The sequence below is a fragment of the Micromesistius poutassou genome (assembly GCF_964030765.1).
Source record: "Micromesistius poutassou genome assembly, chromosome: 14".
NCBI classification, from domain to species: Eukaryota; Metazoa; Chordata; class Actinopteri; order Gadiformes; family Gadidae; genus Micromesistius; species Micromesistius poutassou.
Genome location: NC_140284.1, coordinates 6,877,573 through 6,893,583, shown reverse-complemented (window position 1 = coordinate 6,893,583; position 16,011 = coordinate 6,877,573). Strand labels below are relative to the sequence as shown.

The window sequence follows — 16,011 nt, the reverse complement described above, 5'->3', positions numbered from 1 at the left end:
AAACATCATGAGGTAGCCATCCCTCCCTGGGGTAAAACCAAAAATGAATGCTTTTGAACTATGACGACTAAGAAACAAAATGACAAACTGCTGTAAGCAGTATTTTATACGTGGCTTCATGAACACAGAGCAGGGAGGCAAGGCAAATCCCAATCAAAAGTGTCCCGGTAGCGGATGCACATCCAGCAGCACTGCGGTGGTCGTCAGCCCTGCCGGTATCCCAGCACCACGTCGTAGATCTTGCCCGTGTAGCGCACCTGCACCCGGCTGAACCCGGCGGCGTCCAGCAGCGCCCGGTACTGGGCTGCCGTGCGCTCCCGTCCCTCCGTCTGCACCAGCATGTTGAGGGAGTAGAGCTGGGCCGTGAGGGGCCCCGAGCCGTCCTCCAGCAGCAGGGCCTCCACCAGCAGCACGCCGCCCCCTGGTGGAGGGGAGCGAGGGGAGGAGGGGAGACAAGGTGTGGAGGTTTAAAGGTGACATATCATACCACCAAGTGTGAGTGCGATAAGCCATTACAAGCCGTTGCCTCTTCGGACATCAAAAGTGGCCGTGTCCACCTAGATGTGTGCCTACCCAGTGGACTGTAGCAAACGTTGCTCATCTATCCGTCATACATCTAGTTGGACACGCCCACTTGTGATGTCAGAAGAGGCAGATTTTCAAAATGTCTTGAAACGGCTAATCACACGCACAACTGGTGACATAATATGTCACCTTTAAAGTGGAACACTACAGGGAAGTGAACTTTCGATGTACGATATTTGTGCGACCACTCCCGTCCCTGGTCTACAACAATGGCGATATTTTGTTTGGTTTTACAAATGAACTCTTCGGCCGTTCGGGCTCGGCCATCATGGATTTACACACAGCCGGTGACGCGGCCCAGTGAGTGGGTGAGCACTGTCAGAGCACAGTCTTCTATACATAGACTACAGAGACATGGAATAATCAGGAGAAACATATGGAAATGATCAAAGGAGGAAGCGGGGGTGTTTCTGCATTTCCCCAGGGTATACGGTATATGAAGTTTACAGGAATTCATTACATTACTGACATTTACATTTACATTTAGGGCACTCAGCAGATGCTTTTATCCAAACAATAAGTACATGTGTCAGAAGAGAAACAACAATGTATTGCTGTCGCTACAGTAAAGATGTTCATAGAAACAAGTGCCAAGCACTTGTTTCCAGATGAAGAGTTCAGATGAACTCCAAACCAGTGTGTCTTGAGTCTCTTGCTGAAGCTGGTGAGTGACTCTGCGGTCCTGACATCGACAGGGAGCTCATTCCACCCTTGCGGTGCCAAAACAGAAGGGTTGTGACTTTGTTGTGCGACCTTTGCTTGCTCTTAGTAATGGCGGTACCAGATGTCCAGCTGAGGTAGTTGAGCGGAGCGCTCGAGCTGGGGTGTGCGGTCTGACTAATGATTGGAGGAAGGCAGGGACAGTTCCATTGACCGCCCTGTAGGCCAGAACCATTGTCTTGAATCTGATGCAAGCCACAACAGGGAGCCGGTGGAGGTCACGGAAGCGGGGGGTCACATGGGAGAATTTTGGTCAGAACACGAGGCGTGCCGCAATGTTCTGGATAGCCTGCAAAGGTTTGATCGCGGAGGCAGGGAGTCCAGCCAGGAGCGAGTTGCAGTAGTCGATACGGGAGATGATGAGCGCTTGGACCAAGAACTGAGCTGCTTCCCTCAAGAGGAAGGGCCGGATCCTGCAGATGTTGCAAAGGGCAAATCTGCAGGATCGGGCCACTGCGGTGATGTTCATTATGGCTGATTGTCCAGTACCACACTGAGGATCCTGCTTACTTTGTAAAAACATCTCGTTGGGACCCACCCACATCCTGTCAATGTTTCTTATCTATGTCTATGTCTGAATGTGTTTTTGGTCCAATTCAAACTATGTGGGATACATTCTGCATATTGTGCATATGAACATATGTGCACACGTGTCTGCACATACACACACACACCCCCATAAACACACACACACACATACACACACACACACACACACACATTCACACACACAGACCTGGCTTGCAGGCTTGGTGGACCTTCGTCAGCAGCTCAATGCAGCGTTGATCTGTCCAGTCATGGAGGATCCTGGACATGATGTAGAGGTCACCTTCCGGCAGGGGGTCTTTGAAGAAGTCTCCTACGGGTTTTCGCAAACACACACGCACACACAAAAACACACACACAGACATGCACAGACACACACACACACACACACACACACACACACACACACACGCACACACCCACACACGCAGACACACAAACACACAGACACACGCACAGATGCACACACTCCCATACCATAGACACCACACACAATTGGTATCTTGACTTCAACAATGAAACCCATTCATCCACAACTCAATCAGATGTGATTATATTGATTGATAACATTTCAAATAACCAAGCAGTTTGAAATGCTTGATGGACCCTATTATTGTGGTTATTATACATCGCAAGTAAAAGTGTTGGCTGCAATGGAGAGTTACAGAGTGCCTATTAGTGAACATTCCATTCAAAGACAAAGTGACTGATGACCTACCCTCATGGAACACTATCCTCTGGTTGCCGTCGGTGACAAAGTGTTGCCGGGAAACTTGCACCACTTTGGGAAGGTCAAAGATAGTCACCGTGCTCTCTGGGTAAGCTGACGTGAAGTGCTTAGCAAATGCACCACTGCAGCCTGTGAGATGAGGTCGGATGCTGTATTACTCAAAATGAACGACACACACTTCTACACACACACACACACACACACACATATACTTTATACACACACACACATAAACTTTTATTGAAACACACACATACACTAACGCACACACATATATGATGAGTACATTTTCAAGTTGGGAGAAGGAAAGTTTTGCAAATACAATCCAAGATATGTTTATTTTCCGGAACCTGATGCTTTATAGATATTGAGGTCAGAATAACAAGTTGGGACTCGGCAAGAAAGCTACTGACAGACAGAAAGCCTTAGGGAGACTCCAGGAGATGAAGCTAGACGATAAACAGGAGTGCATGGGTGAAATATATTCTGTCTAGTATCCTTCTCAATCCTTTGGACTCTGCACCATTGTTTTCAACATTCATCTAGCCTATGTTTATGATGATGTGTGTGTGTGTGTGTGTGTGCACGTGCATGTTTGTGTGCACGTGCATGTGCATGTGTGTGTGTGTGTGTGTGTGCGACGTGCGTGCGTGCGTGCGTGCGTGCGTGTGTGTGGCCTTGGTGTGTCTTTATGTTATGCAGCTAATGGAATTGGAGCACATTCAGTCCAATGTCTTTGGCTTGGTAGAGGACGGGTATCAAAGCCCAAGAAACGAGAAATATAACCATGCTTCCTGGACATCAAAAACAAAAATAAATAACCTTGATCTGTTGTGGGACAGAATACAAAGACTTTCACCCCCGAAACAATCATAGACACCTGAGACCCGTTAGAAATGTTGGAAGTCTTTCAACCCTCTCCCCCCGATGACCAATCATTTTTGAATGTGTTGCTGAGAGATTTTTCATGTGGGTTGACGAGTGACTTGCAAGACAAGTGGTTGCGGCGGGATGGACGCATGGACAAGATTTAAACACCATTTGAACGAAAGTCATGCTATCATTTTAACCATGTGAGTGTATCGATGGGAATAGACAGAACACACGTAGTACACGTAGTACATTGCACTCCAGGGGTCAAGACAGTACAGTGACGATAAGGAATGCACAGCCACAGACCCCAGAGGATTCACCATGACAAGGTGAAATAGATAGAGGCACTCAGGCGGAAATTGAGATGAGGAGAGCGCGATTGATGGATAGATTACGCCTAATTGTTCTTAATGGCTTTATGAGTCAACTGCACTTGATTTGGCAGATAGACTAACAGGCCGCTGCCACGCCCCCCCCCCCCCCTACCTCTTATCTGCCAACGCTTAGCAGCAGGTGTGCACGCAAACAACAGATGCTGTGTGAGAGACAAAGTCACAGTAGGGACACTGACACTACAATTGCCCGCACACACACACACACACACACACACACACACACACACACACACACACATGCACGCACACACATGCTGGCTCAGTTCAAACACACACCCACACCCACACCCACACGCTCACACATGCACACACTCAGTTGAGTGAACACATTGCCGTATGCAAAGTATTAAGTGCACCTACAAACTTAGGACTTTTCTCCTCTACCTCCCCCCCTGCTCCTCCTTCTCCTCCTCTCACCTCCTTCACCCGAGGTCTCAGAGGCCATTAGACACCCTCTGAAACACCTTTCATTCAACGTCACTTTCGCAGCATGAGGTTTTGCCAGTAGTGCTCGGCTGCCCCTGTCCATATGTGCGTGCAGGAGTGAGCGAGGAGAGGGGTGACAGGGAGAAAGATAGATGAGGAGAGGGAGAGAGAGCAAGAGAAAGAGACTGAGAGAGAGAGAGAGAGAGAGAGAGAGAGAGAGAGAGAGAGAGAGAGATTAAGAAGAGAGAGAGAGAGCTAGAGAGACACACAAGGGGACTATAATCAGAACTCAGGAGAGATGACTTTCGCAGGCAGACTGTGGCGCTACAGCTCCCCCTAGTGGACAACCCCAGCCCTCAATTTTCTCTCTATGGTCTGGGTAAAATGTACTCCTTTAGCCCAAAACATGAAATAATTGTATTTATAAACGTAAGCTAAAATCTCACTACTCAACAACCCGACCCACAACCACAGACACACAGACTCTGCATCAAGTATAACTGTTTGTTTTTGGTGGTGTGAACACACAATCACAAAGGGAGTAGGGGAGTCATCTGCTTACTATAATTCAATTATTTCCCAGTAGGGCCATGTCAATTTGTGATAGTTTGTTTTATTTTGTGTTGCGGCACAATCACAGCCTGCGTCGCTGCTGTTAAGGCTCTGTGGAATCGCTCTGGATCTTGTTAGTTCCCGGTGTTTAGCGCCCCCAGCTCTTCTCTGAGCACTTCATGAGGCAGGAGTGGATGAGGCACAATCCACTGCTAACGCCTTTAAAAGGAGATTGCATTTACCTAAATCAATTGTTGCTGTTGGTAGGGGGGGGGGAGCCATCGTCTTTATTGCTGCCGTGAGCTGGGTGCCATCAGCTGATTGCATATTAATCCTGAGCTAAAGGGTGAGACCATCCCATAGTCATTAGGAGAGGAGAGGAGCCCCGAGGTGTGTTGGTCAAATCCTGATGAAGTGTCGGGTTAAGTCAGAGCCTTCTTTGCTGATGAGTGACTTTGTTCCTGGGGACGTTTACGCTCACATATCTAATGTTAGTAGCCCCCCCCCCGACACCCCTGTCTGTCATTAGGATGCCTTTCCCATTGTCTTTGAAACTGAAATCGCCGCACTCTGCACAGGGGTGTTTTGGGAAAAGGTTGATGGTCCTATAAAGACCCGATACAAGTCAAAGGTGAGGTGTGTGCTGTGCATGGTTGCGTTCTGTGTGTGGCCCAGCTGTCTCTAAATGTTAATGGTTTTGAACCCTCAACCTTATTCTAATTGGATCTCACATGTATTATCCCACGCAGACACAGACACACACAAGCACACACATACGCACCCACCCACACACACACACACACACACACACAAACCAACTTACCTCCAAGGTCGTATACACTCCTGAAAGGTGAAAGGTCAAAGGCTGTAACCACATCTCTGCCACAGATGTTCCAGATGGAGTTCATTAGATGCATGAACTTGACCATCTCCTCGTCTGATCTAAACACACACACACACACACACACACACACGCACACTTTTGTCTGTCTTTTGTTTGTCTTTAACAATATGAAACAACATTTTAAAAGGTCAGCACACAGTGGCAGGCTCATGGGGAAATTGACAGGCGGATGTCAACTATCAGACAATGTGTGTTTACACACTGTTTACAGTGTGTACTTTCTCCAACCGTGCATCCTGTTACCCAGCAGAATTATAAAGAGATAAGGTACATGCCACATGATACGACACCCCTTAGCGTTGGAAAAACTCCCTTGATCATCAAGGAGGAAACCTGGAGAAGGAACACAGAAAGACGGATCCGTCCTTCCGTGGGATGGGAAGGAGCACATGAGCTGCCAAAAAGGGGCAGCAGCTATAATGGTAGCACAGACAAGCAACACAGATTTTATATTATATAAGTAATGAGCTCCAAATCAATCATAAATGGCCCCCCCTTAAGGAGTGATCCTCGTTTGCGTTCCTGGTGTGAACCCAGCTCGATGGTTCCCCGTGTGCTCGTTGTAAATATAGTCTCTACAGCATCCCACCCTCCCACTCGCTCCCCGGGCTAGTTTCCAAGTCTTTGCACGCTCGCTGTCTTCCCCGTGCCCTTGCAATAGTTTCTATCATTCCCCCGAGTCCCTTCTAGTACGAGTGTGGGTGGGTGGGAAAGACGAGCTGGAGCAAAAGATGAAGGAGTCGTGATAGAACGCAGATAGACACAGCAGGGAAGAGCTTATGTTCACCAGAGGTGTGGACCGGATGAGTGCGCCATTATGTGCATGTGTGTGTGTGCTTGAGTGTGTGTGTGTGTGTGGGCGAGCATTTGTGTTTCTGTGTGTGTATGTGTGTGTGTGTGTGTGTGTATTCCTGCACCCTTGCGTTAGTGTGTGAGTGCGTGCATGCATGCATGCGTGCATCTGTGTGTGTGTGTGTGTGTGTGTGTGTGTGTGTGTGTGTGTGCTTGAGAGCGTGTATGTGTGTTTGGTCGAGCATGTGTGTTTGTTTGTGTGTGTGTGTGTGTGTGTGTGTGTGTGTGTGTATGCCTGCACGCTTGCGTATGTGTGTGGGTGTGTGTACATTGAATGAGGACAACCTACCGGTACAGCGCTTCAAACAGGTCTTCGGAGTTGACGCCAAAAGCCTTCTCATATTGGTTCCTCCCCTCTCTGGAGACACAGCACATTGCGGGCATCAAACTGCATTCTAAATCCCCTTCAACCTCTGCTGTCACAGCCAATCTCCTCCTTCCCATCTTCCCCATGCTGATAGGGGGCGATATGCTGTTAGATTTAAAGTGCCCACAAATAGATGAATGGCAACTCAATGGGGAATGTGGAAGGCCTCTTTTCTCCCCTTTGCTCTGCCACCTGTTACATGCATTTGAACCTGTTTCCACATGAGAGCACTGTTTCCTTTGGCTCTCAACCCTTTATGTTACAGGCAAGAGGTGGGCGAGGTACATGGCAGTTGCTCTTCACAGCCTCAAAACCCCAAAGAAAATGTAATTGCAAATACAACACAAAAATAGGAGTGACGATAAATACAACTTTATGTGCAAAATAGCAAGTTATACAGAACCTTTCTGCAGAAAGGCACAGAGACATTCAGGTTCTAACAGAGAGCTTTCAGTACCTGACGGCGTCGGTCAGGTGGGACCAGCACTGGTAGATGGTTCTGGAGCTGTACTGGATGGAGTGGTACAGGGTCACCGGGCTGGACTGGGTCAGGTAGCGGCTGGCGTCCTCTGTGTTACTGTACACTAAGAGAGGGCCATGAGAGGGAGCTATTCAGCGACACCCTCTGGGTCTATGGTTCACATTAAGACGAATCCCCAGGGGGAAATTGTTACCGTCGCAATTGCTCGGACAAAATAATATAATAATACAGAGGATAGCTGCAGCCTAGCATGGCCTGGAACACGGTTATAAACACATGAATACATATAGATACTCTAAAGCAGTCGCTAGAGTGCTTTAGAGCGATGATGGATGACCACCTGTAGATTGGCACCTGTAGTGGTTATCTGAGAACACAAGCAACCTCATAAAGACTAAGGTGGTAGTGAGTGAGCGTGTGCGTGTGTGTGTGAGCAAGCCCACCTCTTCCATGGTCCTGCTGCTGTGCCGTCAGCAGCTCAAGGCCGGTGCAGGCGTCCAGGAGCCTCTGTGTCCCGTCCAGACTGGCCCCTATGGCCTGCGATATCTCCTCTGCAGACAGGGGGCTCTGGGACCCCAGCAGCAGGTCAAACACCCCCAGCTCACAGGCTGTAAACAGGGTCTAACAACAGGGGGTCTTCGTTAGCAGGTTGTTTTCACTTCAAGTGGATCTCTCAGGAACATTGAGCAGACAGCTTGAACAAATGTTGTTTTAATATCATTCACGTTTATTGAATATTTATTTTCCCAAAAAAACAAATGTGAACTTATTGTTAATCTATATTAAATTTCATTAAGTAAATTATCAGGCCAACAATGACAAGCATATGGCCAGCATGCCTCTCACCAAGTCTAACTCTGTAGCAGTCGTACCATCAAAGAGTGGCTGAAAGTGACCTACTTTAGTAACACTTAAGGAAGATGGGTCACTATTGTTTCGGTAGAACAACCCTTTTTTTCCACAGAAAATGCTCACCATTAACCAAAAACAACCATTCAACGACTATGGAAGACCCAATCAACAAAAATAGCACATATATCCTTACCTTGGAGACAAGGAAGCCTTCCATATAGTCCAGTATCTTCCTAGGGTAACTCGTGGCTCCAGTGGACAGAGCCATCGCCAATGAAGGTGCGTCTGAAGAACTGGCCATGGTTATACTTGGGAGACAGCAGACCTTTATGTACGCACACTGTCGCTCTACATGTAACCTGACTTGGACAGTGATACACTGAAGAGGCCTGTCCTATGAGAAACTGCCCACCAAGCAGCAGTATAAGAGTGGGCTAAAGAGATTAAAGCCAGATATCCCAGCTTAGAGTGAGGCCAGAATGCAGCTAAACACTGCTGCCCTTGTTAATGACTCCCAAACACTGCTACATTGGACCTTTTTCTATTAGGGTGAAAACATCATATTTTTGGGGAGAATTGACACTCAAGAGTGACCCATATTACAATATAATAAATCTGTTGTCAGTGTTGTCACATAAAATACCCATTCCTTGTGAGGCTCAATTTGTAAAAAAATTAGAGATAAAATAAACATGAAACATCATTAAATACAGTAATATTATGCATCACATTGTCACATTGTGTTTAACAGTGCATCTATAACAAGCTCCATCACATTTACCAAAAGTGCTAATATAACAGTGAATGGCATTATCACGTGGCAACTTCATGAAACAGGTCTTAGGGCTCAGAGGGACAGCATGAGGGGTAAGCAGTCGAAAATCCCCTCCAATTGCAGAGGCTAGTCCAGAACCACATAATCTACAATACAAATACCAGTCAACACAAAGCTCAAGGAAATGTCCCGAAATAAATCCTGCAACTGTATAGGCTTTGGTTGTCTGGTTTGGTAAGACTGTTTTTAGGCAGTGAAGAGGACAAGGTATGTATGGAACAAGGGCAAGTATGGAACACAAGTATTGGTTCTTTTTATTATGAAAACCAATGTAGCCACAAAATCAAAATAAAATACATAAAAATTAAATATCCAGTCTGAGGCAAAATAAAAAGACAATTCAGAATTGGGACATTTTTGGTTTTACTCTTTATTTAAACAAATACTTTAACCACCCATTTGAATGTGCATTACATGCTCTCATTACAAGGGCTGCATATAGCGTGTGAGGTCCTTCATTTGCTTCCAATTGTCATGTACTTGAGCTGGCTAGTTTGACGCCTCGGACCTCCGTTGTTGAACAGCAAACGAGGAGCATATTTAAACAAGTCAACAGCAGGACCCCCGACATTTTCAAATGGGCTTTAGGACCACAATGGAATCTATTCGCCAAGTGCAAGTCATACAATACTTGAGAGAATATCAAAAGCATTGCAGCTCGTTGCCGTTTTGTTGGGAATTTCAGCGAAAAAACATCAACCATAGGATTAGTGACGGGGCCAGCAGCCATGAACAACAGAAAATAAAAACGTTTCACTCCATCAAATTTAAGATTAAAGTATCCAGAAATTCTAAAAGTATACTACTTACACTAACAATGGCCTCTAATTCACATATTGTGCTGCAGCAGCAGTAGTAGTGCCAGTCATGGTCCACAGAAGAGCTGCTGTGAGCTCAAGAAGGAAGCCATGGGTTCAGGCTAGTAACTGAAATGGTATAAAAACAAATGTTCCTCACTTAAGCAACAGATACGCGACACAAAATTTGCGGCATTTTGAGGTGATCCTTGAAACGAATAAAAGCAAATTATTTGGGCTAAAAAATTGATGAGAAGTTTCAACTGCATGTCACGACGACCTGCCCGTCCAGGTTTTTGGTACTGCAAATATTGAACAAACAATCAATCACTAGGTTGATCACGGCAACATGTTAACGATGCCGAGAGCGACTGTCCCTGCTATGGCTCCGGCTACGACGCCTGTGTCTGTTGTCTCGACTATAACTCCTCCTTTCCCGGCCCCTAGAGCTGCTTCGACTGTCCCCATTCCTCCGCCGGCTCCTGCTCCTGCTCCGCCTGTGGCCCCTCCTACTCCGGCCATAGCTCCGCCCACTGCTGCTTCGGCTCCTGTAGCGACTGGAACTCCTGCTGCTGCTGCTGCTGCTGCTGCTGCCGCCCCGATGGCTGCGGCCGCGACTCCGCCTCCTGTCGTCCCGACGACTGTGGCTCCTCCTACGGCGGCTGGAGCTCCTCCTCCTCCTCCTCCTGCTGCTGCCGCTGCTGCTGCGGCTGCGGCTGTGTCTCCTTCGTCCCCGGCTGCCGTTCCTCCTGTCCCTCTCTGTAGACCGGCGCTCCCGGGCGCGCTCCCTGCTGCTGCGGCCCGCGCCCCGGCCCGTCGTCCCCTCCTCCCGTCTCCTCTCCCTCTCCGACTCGTCGCCCTTCCTCTTCTCCGTCGCCCCTTTTTTCTTCTCCGCCCCCTGTGAGCCCACGCCGCCGGAGCCCGCCGGCTTCTTGGGCTTCCGGCCTTTACGGCCTTTTAAGCAGTTCCCGTGGACCGACAGGATGTCGCCGCCGCCGCCGCCGCCGCCGCCGCCTCCCAGGAGCGAGGTGGGATCCTGGGAGTCCTCTGCCTTGGCCTCCCCCGGCTCCCCCTCCCCCTCCCCCTCCGCCGGGGCCGCCACCCCCCCCGAGCTCTTCTTCAGCAGGTTGCCCAGCAGCTTCTGCCGCAGGTCGCGCTCCCGGCGCTGCAGCTCCAGCGCCCGCTCCTTCTCCGCCTCCACGCGCCGCAGCTCCTCCTCCTGCTGCCGGCGCCGGGCCTCCAGCTGCGCGAGACGGGCGCGCTCCTCCTCCTGGCGGGCGCGCTCCTTCCGCTCCAGCTCCTCGCGGGCCAGACGCTCGGCCTCCTGCTCCTGCTGCTTCACCGCCTGCGGGGGGGGGGGGTAAAGGAGGGGGGGGGGGGGGTAAAGGAGGAGGGGTTGATGTTTACTTCAGGGATCTTTCAAAGGAAGCCTTTAGAGCCCTACAAAAAGATAAAACTACATATTTCTCCACAGCTCCCATTAAGAAAACATAAGCATGACTAGAAAGCGGTACAACTCCGGACAAAAATGAAGGATTACTAGCCGAAAGTGGAAAGATTTTCAAATAACAATATGACAGGTATTTTGCAAATAATGTTGCTCACCTTCTCTGTCCTACAATAATGACACATTGAAATAACAAGCCTTATTTTACATTAAACACTCTTTCCATCTCTCTTGTAAATGTCAGGCAATCCAAGTGACTCCGTGTCTAGGTTCACCATCAAGTCCTTTCTCCATAACGTCACACCTGACGGAAAACGGCCTCACGTCTCGCGTGCCCAGCACAACTCAATCGCACGGCACCAATGACAACACCCCCCACGGTCCCGCCCCCCCCCCCCAGCGCCCCCACCCACCTTGGCCCGGGCCAGCAGCTCGGCGATGAGGCGGATGGACTCCAGGTTGCGCTGGGCCAGCAGCAGCCGGCGCTCCTCCGTGGCGATCTTCAGCTGCAGCCTCCGCTGCTCCTCGTCCTGCCGCCGCTTCACACGCTTCAGGTTGCGCTTCTCCTCGCGGTCGCGCACCTTCTGCTCCCGCTTGCGCACGCGCTCGTCGCGCCGCCGCTCCCGCTCCTCCTCCTCCTGCTCCTTCTGCTTCCTGCCGATCGGGGGAGCGCCACGGGGGGGGGGGGCGGGGGGAGGATGTGTTAAAAAAAAAAAAGAAAAAAGGGGGTAGGGAAGTGGCGTGTTGTGCGTCAGCAGTGGGCAGCGCGTCACGGCCATCGAGTGTCGTTTTAGAAGATACAAGATGTCAAGTGTTTCTTGTGAGTTTCTTGTACTCATAGGTTGACAAAGTTGTGTATTTTGTTTAACCTGCACTATTTACCTTATCCATCAGCAACCTCTAGTGACTGGAGTTGCAGTTATATCATTAATATAGCTCTATCATTTTCCCAGTGGTTTTGGGGGGGGGGGGGTGTATTCTGCACCACAATAAAACGTTCTTTTATAGAGAAAGAGATTGGCGAATTTATGCATGCAAAACTTACTAGGATTATTTTAAAGTAGGTTATTTTAAAGTAAAAAGCTGCAGTAGAAAAGTTATATAATGCAGGTCTAAGCTTTTATACCAAAAGCAAACTCTAGCACACTACAATTCCAACAGCCCTGTGGAATTGTCAAGTCCCAGGCCTTCATGATGATGATGTGAACGGTGGTGTTTAGTACCTCTCCTCCTCCTTGCGTCGGTCCTCATCCTCCTTCTCCTTGCGCTTCTGCTCCTCCCGCTGTCTCTCCAGCTCCTGCAGCTTCAGTCGCTCCTGGCTCCTCTGCCTCACGGCTGTGGAGCTCAGATGCTTGCTGGTGTCAAAGGTGACCTGTGATGTGATAACGTAAGGGAGCATTATATCAAATATCACTGTAGTTCATTAATCAGCCATTTGGAGTGCATTATTGTTATGATGTATGTTTTTATAGCTTGCATCGATTAACCTCCGAGCCTTGGAACACAGTTGAACCAGTGCCAAGACTCGTTCCACTAAAAGGCCTCAGAGCTGTAATGTCAGACCGAAGAAGACTATCCCATTGTGCTAAGCCCTGAGAAGCCATTATACAGGCCTACTCCATCTTTGACCACAACAAAAGGTCTTGACAGAAAACTCCTATTGTGATGTAGTTGAATCCTTCCCTTGTCTATAATGATTGGCTGATTTGTCCATGACTTGGACTTCAGGTATTAGCTTTCGGTGCGGATAACGAATGTTTTAAGTTTAAACAGCCAGTACAATTCTGTTGTTGAGGCGTGCCAGTACCTTGATGTTGCATGCCATTGCCTTGCCGTCATCGCCCTTGAGCATCAGTTTCATGCCCCGCAGGGTGTCCATGGCCTTGGTGAATCCATGGTACTCCTGGTACTGGACATAGGCCTCAAAGTAAAGGTGGCCACCGAAGCTGAACGTATTGAAGTTTTTGTCTGTCATTTCCTCTCTGTATGGGTCCAGCATGGGAATGTCCACATTTCGCACCTAGAAAAGAAACCACCAGTATTGTATTTAGTTAGGTGTATTGGTTGGACACATGAGTAGCGGTAGGGGTGTACTAACTACGTACTACATCCCGAGTCACTGTTTGTAAGGATAATGTCATAAAGTCATGGACTACTTCCATTCTGGTGTTAAAAATAGCTGAGAGGAGCCGTGGCCCATGCTCTCAGCCTCTTCCGTTCATAAGCACGTCAGCATATAACTTGTCCTGAACATCTAAATGGAGCAAGATAAGCCGGGCAGTGCCTTTAAGAAAAACATGGTTCTCATTGGCTGTCAGCATCGTCACTCACAAATGTAGACGTAGGTCTGGCGCAATGTGGTGAATCCAGTTTATTCTTATATTTACATCCACGTGCTGACTCGCTCCGCCGGTGAATCTTACTTCTTACGTACATAGACAGCTGAGCAATTGCTATAAATCCCAGTACTGTTCCCGGCGTAATTGATCATGCTTCCATGTCAATCAAGACCTTTATATAAAATAATCTGTCCAAACATTATTACATAGTTATTCTTTCAAGTACCCAGTCTCTCAGCTTCACCCTAAACACTTTCTATATCAGCGGCTGTCTGTTTCAGATTAATGGAAGCCTGTTCCACTCCAGTGCTCCAGAAAATGATGACCAATCATGTTTTTGTCCCTAGCTAGGCATAAAGTCAGCAAGGTTCTGTTCATGTAAATATAACTATAATATATTATTTTGCAAAAATGACATTACACCAAAAAATAGTTTAACGGTTTTTAAACATTGCAGCCACTGAGAAAGAACATAAAAGAGCAGAGACTTATTACCTTAAAAAAGAAAATTCACAGTCAGGCACCGTCAACCCCAATCGAAATTCACTCACAATCATTTCACTCACTATTAGCTGACCAACAATGTACCCTCAAATGATATCCCTTGAATCCTACCTACAGCATCTTTAAGAAAAGATTATAGTAATCAGAAACCCCACCTTGCCGAATCCCTGGAAGATGGTGGCGAGGACCTCCTCAGAGGGGCGGTCCGGGTGCTGGCTGTCCTTCAGGCTGAACCAGCGGCACGGCAGACCCTCCAGGTGGATGGTGTCCGGGCGTTCCCCCGGCAACGTCTCATTCATGTCCTTAGCGTCCCGAAAGAAGGAGTCCCAATCGTGCCGCGTCGGGAAGTCCATCTTGTTCTCCAATGCACGTACCTAGTCAATGCCAGAGAAGGAGATTTAGGAAACGAGAACACACTCCAAGTGTACTAGTCATGTACGTCTGCGGCTTGACAACACACCTTTTTCCAATTAATGATTGATAAAAACAAAAATGTATAAATTGTGTAATGAATGTGAATAACTTGGAACTAAGAATTTACTACACTGAAAGACGCTTCACCCTGCTCTTCAGCATACATACCTTCAGTATGTCAGTGAAGCCACTGAGTTTGATGCTTTTCCCATCCAGACGGCTCAGCAGGCTCTTGACTAGCCCCTTGTTCTCCACCTCCCCCTCAAACCGGATAAAGTCCATGGTGCTCTTGGAGATGCGCAGGGCAGACAGCTGCTCCGGGGCCACCATAGCCTTTAATCTCTCCATCACCTCCCAGTTAGAGATGCTTTTTCCAGGTAGCTTGAGTTGCGGGAGAGCCACACTGATGGTCATCTTGGCTGTAGGCTTGAGGTACAAATTGTGCTCCTCACAGAGGCACACCGCCTCTGCGGTATCATGGACTATGGTGGTCATCGTGCAACAAAGACTGATGGAAAGGAATAGAGCATAACAAGCAAAGAGTAGTTCATATAAACGTACATAGGTAGTTCAACGGTACACATGACAAAATAACACATTTTCTGGATTTCCGGTACCATAATAAATATTTAACAACCATTTAACAATGGTCGCCTACGCAGAAACTCAAACTATGCATAATCTAGGCTTAAGAAACTGCATTATGCCATACCTTTTCAAGATAAATCCATGTGGGTCTTCATCGTGATGAAAAATATATATATGAAATATTTTCAGGTTACTCAAGAGATGAGAACTTAGCTAGCTACCTTGATGCAGTGTTAGAAGATAGTGGGAAAGGGCAAAGGTAAATGCTGTCTAAAGTGTGCCACAATCTTCTTTGCCGTATCAAAATACTATGTCAACTCAAGCCAGGTGTAGCGGCAATTGGTCTCTAGGTTGTGTGTACACTGCCATCGCCCACGGCAACTATTGTGTTGAAGGCAACTTTAACAATTGATAGTGTAGCTGAGCTAGCAAGCTACCGCTAGCGCGCTAACCAACTCCCCGGCCTAAGAACTGGCCCCTATCATAAATATAACCAACTAACGGTGACGTTAGGCGTGCTTACCCATCCACAGTTGGTTACTCCACAAAAATACAAATACGTCGCATTTGTTATAAAATGAGTTAACACGATGCTAGAGAGAAACACAGGGATGCTTCTCCAAAAGCAATTGAACTTTGAACTCGTTTGAAAACGTGCACGTAGAGGTGCTGTTATAAAATACTGACACCTTGTGGAGGATAGAGGCATTGAGACAGAAATAGCCAATTTGAGATATAGTTTCTGGTATTGGTTTTAATTTGTTTGTTACTTTGTCTCACGTAGTAGGTAATTTATTGCATTTC

At 47.8% G+C, this 16,011-nt stretch overlaps 2 protein-coding genes across 3 annotated transcripts; both read right to left on the bottom strand.

The window, feature by feature from the left end:
• Positions 1–203: 203 nt before the first annotated feature.
• Positions 204–8,551, bottom strand: asmt (acetylserotonin O-methyltransferase; the record flags this gene model as incomplete). Its single annotated transcript, XM_084478908.1, has 8 exons — positions 204–421; positions 2,042–2,164; positions 2,570–2,710; positions 5,651–5,769; positions 6,873–6,941; positions 7,408–7,534; positions 7,875–8,052; positions 8,477–8,551. The coding sequence occupies 8 exons, from the start codon at positions 8,549–8,551 to the stop codon at positions 204–206; spliced, it is 1,050 nt and encodes a 349-aa protein (XP_084335034.1).
• A 929-nt stretch (positions 8,552–9,480) lies between these two features.
• akap17a (A kinase (PRKA) anchor protein 17A) lies at positions 9,481–15,842 on the bottom strand. 2 transcript variants are annotated; one of them, XM_084478603.1, is made up of 7 exons: positions 15,731–15,842; positions 14,788–15,127; positions 14,361–14,579; positions 13,170–13,382; positions 12,586–12,734; positions 11,776–12,016; positions 9,481–11,260 (listed from the first exon to the last, which is right to left on the bottom strand). In XM_084478603.1, exons 2-7 carry the CDS (start codon positions 15,112–15,114, stop codon positions 10,268–10,270), a joined length of 2,142 nt encoding a protein of 713 aa, XP_084334729.1. In that variant the 5' UTR covers positions 15,115–15,127; positions 15,731–15,842; the 3' UTR covers positions 9,481–10,267. The 2 variants fall into 2 exon arrangements, with proteins under 2 accessions (XP_084334729.1, XP_084334728.1); XM_084478602.1 differs by having other exon boundaries at positions 15,332–15,808.
• Between the last annotated feature and the right edge of the window lie 169 nt (positions 15,843–16,011).